Below are 12,532 nucleotides of genomic sequence, written 5' to 3'. Positions count from 1 at the left end.
GGGCGGCGGGAGCAGCGCGGATGCTTCCGGGGCAGCGGCCCCGCGCCCATTGGGCAGCGCGGCGGATTTGAACGCGGCCGCCGCGCCCCGGCCCCGCCAGCCCGGACACGCCGCGGCCCCGCCGGCTCGGCGGCAGCGCTCCGGGAGTGCGCTGAGGGACGGCAGCGGGGCCATTGGGCTGCCGCAGCCGGTAGCGTTCGGCGGCAAGGGTAATGCCAATTCCGGCTTCTGGGAGTTAAGGGCTGGTTCGCAGGGGTTTTGGCTTATTCGGGCTGTTTCGCTCGGAGTGACAGGTATTGTCCCTCGGAAACCTCTCAGAGTGCAGAGAAAGAAAAGCCTCCGGAGAGGTTTTGCTCTGCCCCACGCTGTCTTGCAGCTCGCCTGTTTCATCCTCTGTGACCCCCATGTGATGTTCGCGTTACGAAGTGGGTTGTCCGCTTCAAATATTTTGGAGAGTAAGAAGTTGCTGTTACAGTTGTGCTTGCTTCCCAATGTCTCCTGCTCTCCCTGCCCCTTGCCCACACTTCCTCACTTATTAGAGTCCTGCCAATCACCAAAAAACAAACGCGCTATGGGTTCTGCTTCAGCTGTGTGAGAAAAGGTCAAAGGTTGAGTTTTGTCTTCTGGAAGTAAATGGAATGGGTATAGCTCCTGTGCTGTTACTTCAGTGCTAGGGGACTTCGTTTCAGAAAAGAACAAGTTTAAAGGCAAATTTGTACTACATTGTCATGTACCTTGTCTCGACAAATGCAAGAAGGTGAGAAAATCCAAAGCATGAAGTGCTCCCAATTATTGTCAGGGGAGATAATGGCTTATAGAATTAAAAAAAAAAAAAAAAAAAAAAAAAAAAGGAAAAAAGGCTATAAAGGTAACAAAGGTGTTTAGAGTTGTCTGTGTTAGTAAGTCTTAGAAATATTACGTCTCTTTTTTCCAGGTTTGAAACATCCTCGTAGACACTCATCTGAATGTACAGCAAATGCAGAAAGTACTGAAGACACTCTGAGGCTGCTCTTGGAGACAAAAAGACTGTCATATTTGTGATAACATTCCTTTATATTGGCATAACGTACAAGGAAATTAAGGGCTTCAAGAAGGCGTTACATACATAAGCACTTTTAACCCCTTATCATCACAGTTGCTCTGTCACAGTGAGGCAAGTCTGGTTTAGCTGGAAGAGTTTATTCTAGGAACTTTAAGAAGATACAGCAGGGTTTGCACAGCTTGTTGGGAGGTGAAGACTTGCATGTGCCTCTGGCATAATTGTATTCATTTTTCTCTTGGTTATCTCTATCTTCTACTCGTGGCAATGGCTACTTCCCAGCAAAAAATTTTACACTTGGTCAAGTGTTTCAGAAGACAATGGCCTTTATTTTCCAACTCTGAAAGGACTACTGTGTGTGGAGCAGACTGCATGTTGATGGCATTACAACTGTCCATGGCTGAAGTCAACAAGCAGGTTAGCATTCTTTTCAGTGTGTTCTTGGTACTTGGTACATCTCAGACTTGGTTACCTTGCTGCACTTAGTGCTTAGGCACCAACTTGAAATGGCTGTTTTGGTCACTTCCTTGCTGTTTGTTAAAATAAGGTGTGTCTGAGGGCAAGCTGCAGCAAGGCAAGAAAATTAATATGATTAAGTGCACTATTGAATCAGGGCTTAGAAAAAGGAACTGCAAGACAGGTGGGAGTATGGAAGTGCTATACATGTATGTTTAAGCTCCAAACATTAAACACTAGTGTATTTCTGCTGATCATGTAACTTCTGTTTATTTCCATCCAGTGTTTCTTTTGTGTTGTAGATAAGGGTGGGAGAACTAGGGCATTTGGGGTGCATCTTTTTTTCTGAGTGCTCAGAAAATGTTATGGAATGACATGAGAAGAACATGAGTATAAAACTGAGTTGGTATAGTCTGCCTGAGTCATATTTGCCACAGTCCATTCTTGGCTGCTGCTTTTCCTGACGCTTGTCAGGTGAAGATCTATATATACACATATAAGTTGTGAGTGTGTACCCAGTACCAGCAGGAATTATATGACTTTCTCTGTGTGAGTACATGGAGTGTCTGTCAAATGGTGAAGGGGCGGTACAACTCTAAAGTGTCTCCGAAAGAAGCGCTACGGCTTGTCAGAGCTGGAGGATGTCTGAAACATACCAGAAACAGTTGCAATATACAATCAGGCCTTTGCCTGTGTCTCGTTGAACAAGAACTATTGCAATATTTGTTGTAGTAACCTGAAGGTATCTTTTTAGGTCAATTAACTTAATTATTGATGAAAACAAATGACTGTTGTTGGAAGACTTAGTCAAATGTTGCATAGTAAATCAAACGTGTAGTACAAAGCTTTAGTTTAAGAAAACTAAAGCAAACATACCAAATCAACAAACATACCAGAAATGAAAGAACCACATCAAAGTGAAATCCCTAAGCCAGTAAAAAACCCAAACAAACAGAAAACCTGCTTCAGTTTGGGCATCAGAAAAAATGTTGTAGTGTAAAATGTGCAGACTGGGGGTGTCTCTTGTCTAAACATTAAGTACAAAACTGATTAAGTCATCCCCCACTGTCAGAAACATTACAGCAAGGATACTAGAATCCCGAGATACTTCATAGAATGTAGTAAATTCCAGCCAGGGTCCTGGTGTCCTCACAATAGCTGTGTAGGTAAAATGAGAAAATTAGTGTGCATCAAAATTAACTCTTGGAGAACTGATAAAAGACAATGATGCAAAACTACATATGGAGGTGGTCACTGTCTGTCATGTTTGTTGTGATTCTGAAGGGAAAACTACAGTTTTCCAAAGCCAGCTCTGGGGCCTATAATGTGTTGTCCTGTTGTATGCCAGAACTTACAGACATGGAAAGGTTATGGTTCATTGCTCCGTTTTCCTTATAATAAGTTTTTCCCTTCTGCTAGAGGCAATTAATTTATTCTACTTTCTCCTTTTTTTTTTCTCTCCTCCAGAAAATATTCCTCTCTCCTAGAAATTCTTTTCTTTCAGAGATGATCTAACAAAAATTATAGCAGTTATTTTCAATTAATTTAGTATCAAAATATTTAGCTTTTCTTTCAGATCTGAAGAAAGAATAAGTGCTCAAAAACCTGATTTGTTTTTTTCTGATTATACTAGTTGGTCTAATAAGACAAACCTTGGCTTGCATATGTGGATTAAAACTATTTTAGCATTTGCATATGCTTCCTCTGAAGCACAATTTCTTTAGATTTTATCCATTTTGAAGTTCACAGTATTAAAGCAAAATATATCTGGTTTATTTTGTTCAGCACTGAAACTTCAAACTAAGATGCAGAGTATTACAGCTGTAGGCATGTCCCTTGTTAGGTCTCTGGTTTAAATACAATAATTCTATATTGTCAACATAACACTTGTAGAATAGAAATCTATTACAATGAAGTCAATTACTGCAATAAAAATAATTTTGTTAACAGGCTATTGAGTGGCTGTATTGAGAAAAACCCAACATATCCGACCTATCACAAACAACCAAAATGCTCTTCTTTCTTTAGAAGCCTGAACAACTTTAATGGATTTGGTGTTTTAACTGTTACCTGTATCTGCAGTGGAAATGAAAAATAACAAAGCTTTTTGGAGAACCCCAGAAAAGTTTGAAAGCTTTATAATAAATTAATCTTAAATTTCACCAGAGTAAGGGTAGCAAACAATGTGATAAACATGGATCAAATATCAGGGATGAATGAAAAAAAATTCTATACTTTCAATTCCTCTGAAAATACTTTGGTTTGTAGCACAGTTTTGGCCATGTGACTTAAAGACAAGTGGCATAAGGTCTGTGATGGAAGCAAATACCTTTTACTTAGATTGATTAGTATAGATCAAGAATCTAGGAACATTTTCAAGGAGAAGAACCTTCCTCAAGGTTTGAAATAGGAGTAACAGTTTTCAAGATGAAGTTCAGCTAAGAGTAATTGCATTGACTGTTTGCACCTGTGGATCAGAAGGGGTAGAAGATGAGTTATCAGGTCAAATAATTACCTGTCATTTTCAGGCTATGGTTGTTTTAGCTAGTGGGATGGGAAACCGAAGTGTACAAAACAATTATTTTTCCAGAATCTGCATGTTTAAGTTGTCAGACTTGTCTTAAATGTGTTTTAAATCTGTTCTAGAATGAAAGCTTTGATACTGGTGGAAGAAGTGCTTCATTGTTGATTTTAGAAATATATTTTCTCTTTAGAAATTTGTATTTGTGTATTTCTGGTTCTTCATAAAAGCAGTTTTGGTGTGTGGTTTAGTTCTATTCTGTGCTTCCATGAGTGCATTTTGTATGCTGTCTGAAGAATATTATGTTCTGTTCAGTGTCTTGTATTTTTTAAAATGTTTTCCCAAATTGTCCTGTTTCCATGCTGGCAAATGAAGAAAAATGCAGAGTTGTTTTATAGTGTTATTCCCTTAAATTCTTCTATCCGTCTCCCTTTTGGTAATGAGACACTCCAAACTAACTTTGTAGAAATTTTATATGACATATTTGTTGTAGTAGGTTGTAATTATGCTACTAAGAGACGTTGTCTGGGCTGTTCTTCAGCATGATTAATTTTTCACAGAATCACAGAAGGGTTGAAGTTGGAAGGGACCTCTGGAGGTCATCTTATCCAGCCTCCCTCAAATAGGGCAACCTGGCAGTGCAGGTTGCCCAGGGCCGTGTCCAGGTGTCTTCAAATTGTCTCTGGGGATGGAGAATCAATAACCTTCCTGCACAACCTGTGCCAGTACTCAGGCATCCTCGAAGTAAGAAAGTATTTCCTGATGTTCAGAGGGAACCTTCTGTGTGTGTTTCAGTTTGTGCCCATTGCCTCTGATCCTACTATTGGGCACCTTAGGAAAGAGCCTGGCTCTATCCTCTCTACCCCCTCCATTCAGATATTTGTATGCATTGAGGAGATCTTCCCTGAGCATTCTTTTCTCTGGACTAAACAGCCCCAGCTTTCTCAGCCTTTCCTCATATGTGAGGTGCTCCTGTTCCTTAATCATCTTTGTGGATGATGCATGAACTTTTTTTGACTCCCGTCAGTGTGGCTCCCTCATACTGAGGAAACCTAGAACTGGACACAGTACTTAAATGTGGTCTCAGCAGTGCTGAGTAGCCTTCTCCTCAATGGACAGGCTCTTTAGAAAAAAGTTTGGAGTAATAAGAATTTCCCTGGATTTCTTTTTAAACAAAATTATATACTGAGGCTGTTCTACTGGCTTTCCTATACCCTATGTAATTAAAAAGTAACTATAAGTTAGTTTCATGTATTTTTGTTTTGCCTAACAACTGGAGTTGTTTTAACTGTGTTAAAACTCTTGCTACTTAAGTCTTGATGCTTCTTCCCTAGCTTATCAATAGGACTTCTCCCTCACACCCCTCTCTTTGTAGTATTGCAGGTATCTGTTTTGAGGGGTAGAAGATGGAGCAAGGATAGGATGTGTGGGGGTTTTTGGTTTGTGTGTTTTTAACCAGCAGCGTTCTAAATTTTCAATCTTGTGTTTTTATTATCACTATAATTGATAAAACACTTTAGAAATGTGCTGGTTTGTTGTTTGGATGAGTAATATTTTTACTTTGCTTATTCTGTGATTCTGCTGTTGCAGCTACTGTTCTACTGACCCATACATACGTTAGCTCTCTAGTCCTCCTTAAACAGAGCATACCTCTGCTTTCTTGGGCCCTGGTACTTCTTCCTTTGACACCCCCCCACCCACCCAATGAGAAAGGGGTTCAGTACCCATGCCATTGTCATTTTATTTATTACTATTTTATACTATTGTCATTTCTCTAAGGTTGGGCTGTCAGCCTGTAACTTCACTGTTTCTGCACATTGCAACCCAACAACTATCAGATGTCCACACACTCGTGTTCACATGAACCAGTTTCTCAGTCTGTACACAGCACTATCAACACGATGTGAAACTTACTGAAAATGCTGCATTATCCTACTTCAATGTGCTTTATGTACCACACTTTAGGAACTCCTCTGCTGTGTGAGATTGTAGGCAAACAACGAAGGCTGAGCAGGACTAGGGGTGACAAGAGTGCAGAATTGCCCAACTCAAGGACAAAGCCAGAAAACAATACTGCAGTCTAGGAGTGTGCCTGAAAAGAACAGAACTAGACCCAATGCAGGGTTGGTGGTTAAGCAGAGCAGTCTTTTACACCATATTCCAAAAAGGCTTAATGAGCATTTGTTTGGGGAAGGTGGAAGCCAACATGTTGATGCTGAAATGCACAACTTTCTGATTTTTAAAACAATTTGCAGTCAAAATAGAAATTGATTTGCTATGTAGCTAGCACTAGAAAACCTGCAATACCTAGAAAATAGTAAAAAATGGTGTCTTTAAGCGTGGAATATTGGTACTGGATTTCAGACATTCTAAGACAAGAGTCCCAAGGAAACTTAATATACTGCACTACCAGGAAGTAAAGATGCTTTATAATACCTTATTGGTTCTATTCCTATGCAATAAAATACTTGTTCTGCTTATAATAGAATGAAAACATGTGACTTTTTGAACTTCCTTAAGCTATTAGCCAGTTGACAAATGCTTACTGTAAAACACCACGGTATTTTTAAAGTTAATTTTAAAACCAGAGGCTTGACAAATTGACTGTGTAAGTAATGGAATATGCCATCACAGTGAATGCCTGATCACAAAGGTTAATATCTGGAATGCAGTATTTGGATTTAAAATATTTTTGCAGCACTAATATAAACTTTGCTAATCTCTGCAGGCCCTTGATCTGGTGAGGAAAGGTTTTGATTTATTAGATACCTTATGAAGTTGTACTTTAACTTGGTATCCTGAAAGATTTTGATTCAAAATAAAGTGAGAAAACAACTTTTTTCCCCCCCCCCATCTACTGCTGCTTTGATCTGTTTAAATTAGGTTATAATATGATTATATGTTTAATTTTTTGAGGGGCTGAAATGAAAATCAGGTGCTTTTCAGAAAACATATATGCCATTTTAATATTCTGGTGATATGTGGAATAACATGTAAGCTCACAGTGCTGATTTATCATAACCCATGCACAAATTAAAAGGCGAAAGAGTGCTCTGAAGCTAATATGTGGGAGTGCTCTTTAATTTTCACTTGTAGTTCTTTGCCTACACAATATCAAAATAGCTGACTTCCACAATTTTGGAATTGTGTATTTAATCAGGTCTATTGAGAAAGTTGTACTAAATATGCTAGAAACCAAAGGAGGCATAATTTGGGCTGGAATAACTTAAATTATTAGAATGTCTCATGTTTTCTTATTTCATGTTGTGCTCTGTTGCTAATGGTGTTTATAAATAATTTGCTTAATGTGGAAATGTCACAAAACAGAATTAAATCCTTGCTCTAGACAGGAGCCATCTGCCATTATGGACAGTGCAAAGCAAGGCTTGTTACTTGGTCACAGGGCATTTATATCATGTTTCATGGTAAATTACAACTCTTTTTTTTTTTTTTTGCTTCCATATATTGGGGAATGCTTTAGATACCAGTAGTGTGGACAGAAGTTTACCAGCAGGAAGTGGGGACTGGTACTCAGTTTAAAGAGCAGGGTGTGGACAAAAATGAGGAGTCAAGTACTGAAAGAGACGGTGGTAAGAGCAAGTAGTTGGAGGAGATGGAAGAGGGGCACATAGAACATAATCTAATAATTTTGAGAGGATGAGTGTAGTCTACACTGTATAGTCAATGTTAGTTATAGTACTAGTAACAGAGGGGTGTGCATGGCTTTAATGTATTTATTAGAACTATGTAGCAACACTGTCAATGTTAGGCTAAAGTATTAACTCTATTAACATAAGAAAGAAAAGCTATTTTTTAGTTGACATATGTTTTCCCAGTTCACTGCTTGAAGCAAGGTAAGGGAGCCATATTTTCTGCCTTTGGGAAGGAAATGCCTGCCATGCTGAAAACTATTTCTGCAAATGAAGAACTTTATCCAAGAAGTAGTCATGCAACACTCAGTATTTTCTCATGAGTAAAGTTTGATATACATGCCTGGTATTTTAAAGATCAGGAACCAATACTGACAGAATACAACAGAATTAACTGTAAATGCAAAGCAGTGGAAGAACTTCAACTATAAGTAAGACTTTGAGATAAATTTAAATTATAATAGATTTTCAAATATATATGCAGCTTGTTTTAAGTTTATTTTCAAAGCTATGCTGAATATGAAACATAATTTTTTTTGTTTATTTTGGTTCTGTTAGCACCATGGAGACTTCACAGTATCACTTAGTGATGTGTTGGAAACTTGGAAGTATTTATTACATGACAAACTAGGATTATCATATGAAAACATGAAAGAACCTGAAAATTATGCTGATGTGAAAAAAGCCTATCATGCCTTCTTATCAAGAAGCAATATGTTAGATTTAATCGACATATGTCAGAAGTGCTATAGTCTTGGACTTTTACCTGAAGATGAAAGCATATCCCCTGTAAGTATTATGTTTGTTTGACCTCTTATCTTGTTTTGACATATTTTTTGTTCCCGTTATGGATTTATGACACTTCTGATTATACGCAGGAGCTCTGGGTTATTCAGAAGTTACTTTTTTTTTTCTTTTGGGGAAGCCCTTGAGTTTAAATTACTAAATGTTGTTAAGAAATCTTAAATTCACTCAAAAATTATTTCTCTCTGTTATTCTGCTGGATAGTGCAGTCCCACAACTCTGATTCAACTGATGAATAAATCACTCCTTGCCATAAATTGAATTGGAAAATAACCTGTAGAGATTTAATAAAACTGGAACAAAGCTTAGTAATTAACATGTCATGGAGTTTTGGTTGTATGTTGATATGCAGCCAAAATATTTTTAATGATTACCATTCTGAAAATATCATGCTTTTTAAACAAAAACTTCTGTACAATACATGTATTTGCATGTTAGATTTTGTTTTTAGAAGTTCCAGTTCAGCCACTCAGTCACAGCTCTGTTGTAACTTATTGCAGGTCTTTTGTTAGTCTTTTTAATGTATCTTTCTTTTTCTCCCCCTTTTTGTGGGAAAGACAGGGAACCTGGGTCAGTTAATGAGCTCTTTCTAAGCTTGGCATAACATATTAAATGTTCTCCAGAACATAAGCAGAGGCTTTTAGTGCAAGTGTATAACATAACTGTTTGAGATAATTTCTAAGTTAATATGAATCTTATACCTCATTTCTCTACTAGAACAGTTTTACTTTTAAAGACTAAAACTAAAAGTAGGTTGTAAGGGCTGTGCTAACCTCAAACACTAGCAAAGTGGCAGAGAGGTAGGTTTACACCAGGTTTTAAAACCACTTTTGCTTTCTAGTCATCTGCATATTTAAGTTTATTCTGATCTTTTTATTAAAGGTTCAACTGTTGGAATTTATTTCTGGTGTATTGAATGCACAAGAAAATAATGGTTCTGTTCTTTCTACTCCTACACAAATCAACAGACAGGGCCAGGAGCATATGAAGGTAAAAATTATTTTTCTCTTGTAATGTTCTGTATCTATTGAAAAGGTGAAATATAACATAGTTTTATTTTCCGATTGTTGTTATTCAATTGTGGCTGGGTTAAAAAAAAAACAACCTGCATATTCAAATTTTCTATCTCTTGAGTATATTATGGGTGTGTATGGGGCTCTGTGCTGAAGTATATGTTCTGGAAGACAGTCCAGAAGGCAGATACTTGATGTAGGATAAATTTTTCTGCAAGTACACCATCACTCAAACCTTGTCTGGACTAAGCATTAAATAAGTGAAGTACTCTTACATATGGATGAAATCTGAATAGCCACTGTATTGGTAGCTGTAGCAAAGCAAACAAGGCTTGACTGTCCCAATAAAGGACTTAAGGACTCTCTAGAAGGGTTGATTCTTTCCCTTTACCCTTTCAACCACCAAAATAAGAATCTCTGAATGTTCTCTAACAGTGTTTGAAATGCTGGAGCTTTAGTCATTTCCAAACTTGCTTTTCTCTTAATATTGATTTGAAATTGCCATTTATTTGGGTATAACACAGAATATTTTTGAACAAGAAGATAATGTTCTGAACTGAGGTTCTCCCCCTAAATAGCACTTCTACCACTACCACAGTGGCTTTCTTGCTGCTCTGACTTGTGCAGTAAAAATATTCATTGCTCTTTTTTCCTTTTCTGAGGACTGTTTTTGCAGCCTGTCAATGGTACATGTTTGATTTTGTTACTGCATCTTGTTGTATACATTCTGTGGTATAAGAAGATATTCTATAGCAGATAAAAGTTTTCTTGTTATATGTTCTTTTGTTAATGGCCTTTTTTTTTTTTTTTTCCCTTTGTGTGTATCAAAACTGCAAATTCTTCTGTTCTGGGACTGTTGTTCTCACAGGGTCCAGAACAGTGCTGCAATATTAGTGATTACAATATGATTTGGTTATTTGGGTAGGGCTGGGTCACAATTTATGTCCAAACTCAGTCAGTGGAGTTTGATTGAAATCCCCTGAATGCCAAGAGAAAAAAATTACTGAATCTGTGGCAGAGCTGGCAAGTAGTTTAAAATCTTGGTCTTTTTGAAGTTAATGGCAAATTCTTACATGGTTTAATGGTGCTAGTATTTGCCTTGAGATAGAAAAGGAATGTCTGTGAGGAGGTTTCTAAATAGATATTTATAACCAATTTTAATGACTAGAGATCCAGCCCTCAAACACCTTATGAATATTCAAGTCCATTTGTGCAATTCTAACTTATTTATCATGTTTGTTTTCATCAAGACTTCAGAACCCTCATGCATAAAGTAGCATTTTGAGATGATGCAAGGTGAATTCTTACTCTTCCAAAAATTACATCAGTACATGTCTAATTAACTTTAACATAAAATGGAACATAATTTAGCAATGGGTTGACCAATTTGTGTGATGTTTTTCTCATGCAGGTGACAATCCTGGCAAAGAAGTCTGTCTGTTCATATTTAAGCCTTTTGGTGAATTCTAAGGATGATCTGGCATTGGCTCATATTCTAAATGTTCCTGACAGAGGACTTGGTAGAGAAGCCTTCACTAACCTGAAACATGCCTCACAGGAGAGAAAAATGTCCATTTTCCTGGTATGTGTGTCAAATGAAACTTCCTGGAGGTCAATGAAGTAGCTCTCTAAACAGCGAATGTGGCTTTAATCTAATATTCAACACTGTTTGCGAGGCAAGTCAAATAGCACCATGGACAAAATTTTAAAGCTAAAAAGCCAATAGATTGTTGGAAAAAATGGGTGCTTATTTGGTCATGAGATCTCAAGATGGACAGAAAAAAGTCTGTGTGTGTATGTCTAGAGTTCTAAAATGGGATTTTGGAAAAAAGACATTGAGACTGTTCATCCAAAACAGTGACTGAAGTCCGGAAAAGATTTGCTGTCCTAAACCTGAATATAAGATAGGCTTTTATTACTGCTTCTAAAATTTTGAAATCGTGGTTAATCATGTCAAGTGAGGTTGTGAGTATGCATATAAAATAAAATAGGCAAAAAAAAGGAAGATGTTTCTGCTTACCATATCCCTTTAAAAGCAATTGTGCTGGGTTAACCCTGCCCAGATGCCCACCAAAGCCATTCTATCACTCACTTCCTCAGCTGGTCAGAGGAGAGAAAATATAACAAAATGATCATGGGTCAAGGTAAAGATGGGGGAAGTTTGCTCAACGGTATTGTCACAGGCAAAACAGACATGACTTAGGAAAAATTAATTTAGCTTTTTGCCAATCAAATCAAGCTTGAGTAATGAGAAATAAAACCCATTCTTAAAACACCTTTCACCCATTCCTCCCTTCTTCCTGGACTTAACTTTACTCCTGATTTGTTCTATCCCATCCCACAGTAGCTTGGGGATGGGGAGCCAGGGTTGCACTCAGTTCACCACACACTTCCTCTGCTGCTCCTTCCTCTGTAAGGGTAGGGCTGCTCAGACTCTTTCCCTGCTCCAGCATGGGCTCCTTCCCATCGGAGACAGTCCTCTGCAAACTTCTTCCCATGGGCTGCATTTCATTGCAAACTGCTCCACTGTGGGTCCCTTCCAAGGTGTGCAGTGCTTCAGGAACTGACTGCTCTAGCATTAAGCCCCTACAGGCTCCCAAGTCTTGCCAACAAACCTACTTCAGCAGGAGTTCCTCTCTCCACAGATCCACAGGTCCTGCCAGGAGCCTGCTGCAGCACGGGCTTCCTGCAGGTCATAGCCTCCTTCAGGTATCCACCTGCTCCAGTGTGGAGGCTGTGGAATAGGCTCCTCCACAGCCTGCAGGTGGATCTCTGCTTTCTTGTGGACATCCATGGGCTGCAGAGGCACAGCTGCCTCTCCATTGTCTTCGCCACAGGCTGCAGGGGAATCGCAGCTATGGTCTCTGGGGCACCTTTCCCCCTTTCTTCACTGACTTTGGTGACTGCAGAGTTGTTTCTCTCACTTGTTTTCACTCTTCTCTTCAGCAGCTGTTGGGCAGGTTTTGGTTTGTTTTTTCTTTCACAAGTATGTTATCCCAGGGGCTCTACCACAGTTGCTGACGGGCTCAGCCTTGGCCAGCAGCGGGTC

The 12,532-nt window shown here is 38.6% G+C and overlaps 1 protein-coding gene across 7 annotated transcripts in view; it reads left to right on the top strand.

Annotated features, from left to right (window-relative positions):
- The first annotated feature begins 90 nt into the window (after window positions 1–90).
- Window positions 91–12,532, top strand: part of PARPBP (PARP1 binding protein) — a 41,838-nt gene continuing 29,396 nt past the window's right edge. For 4 of the 7 annotated variants that reach the window (XM_069003002.1, XM_069003006.1, XM_069003008.1 and 1 more), the window contains exons 1-5: window positions 91–209; window positions 935–1,456; window positions 8,225–8,455; window positions 9,353–9,460; window positions 10,895–11,065. In XM_069003002.1, the coding sequence (XP_068859103.1) occupies window positions 1,244–1,456; window positions 8,225–8,455; window positions 9,353–9,460; window positions 10,895–11,065 (723 nt within the window). In that variant the 5' untranslated portion in view covers window positions 91–209; window positions 935–1,243. The other 3 variants (XM_069003003.1, XM_069003004.1, XM_069003005.1) reach the window with 3 other exon arrangements.

This window comes from Aphelocoma coerulescens, chromosome 1A (genome assembly GCF_041296385.1).
Source record: "Aphelocoma coerulescens isolate FSJ_1873_10779 chromosome 1A, UR_Acoe_1.0, whole genome shotgun sequence".
Lineage (NCBI taxonomy): Eukaryota > Metazoa > Chordata > Aves > Passeriformes > Corvidae > Aphelocoma > Aphelocoma coerulescens.
This window is presented reverse-complemented; position numbering and strand designations above follow the sequence as displayed.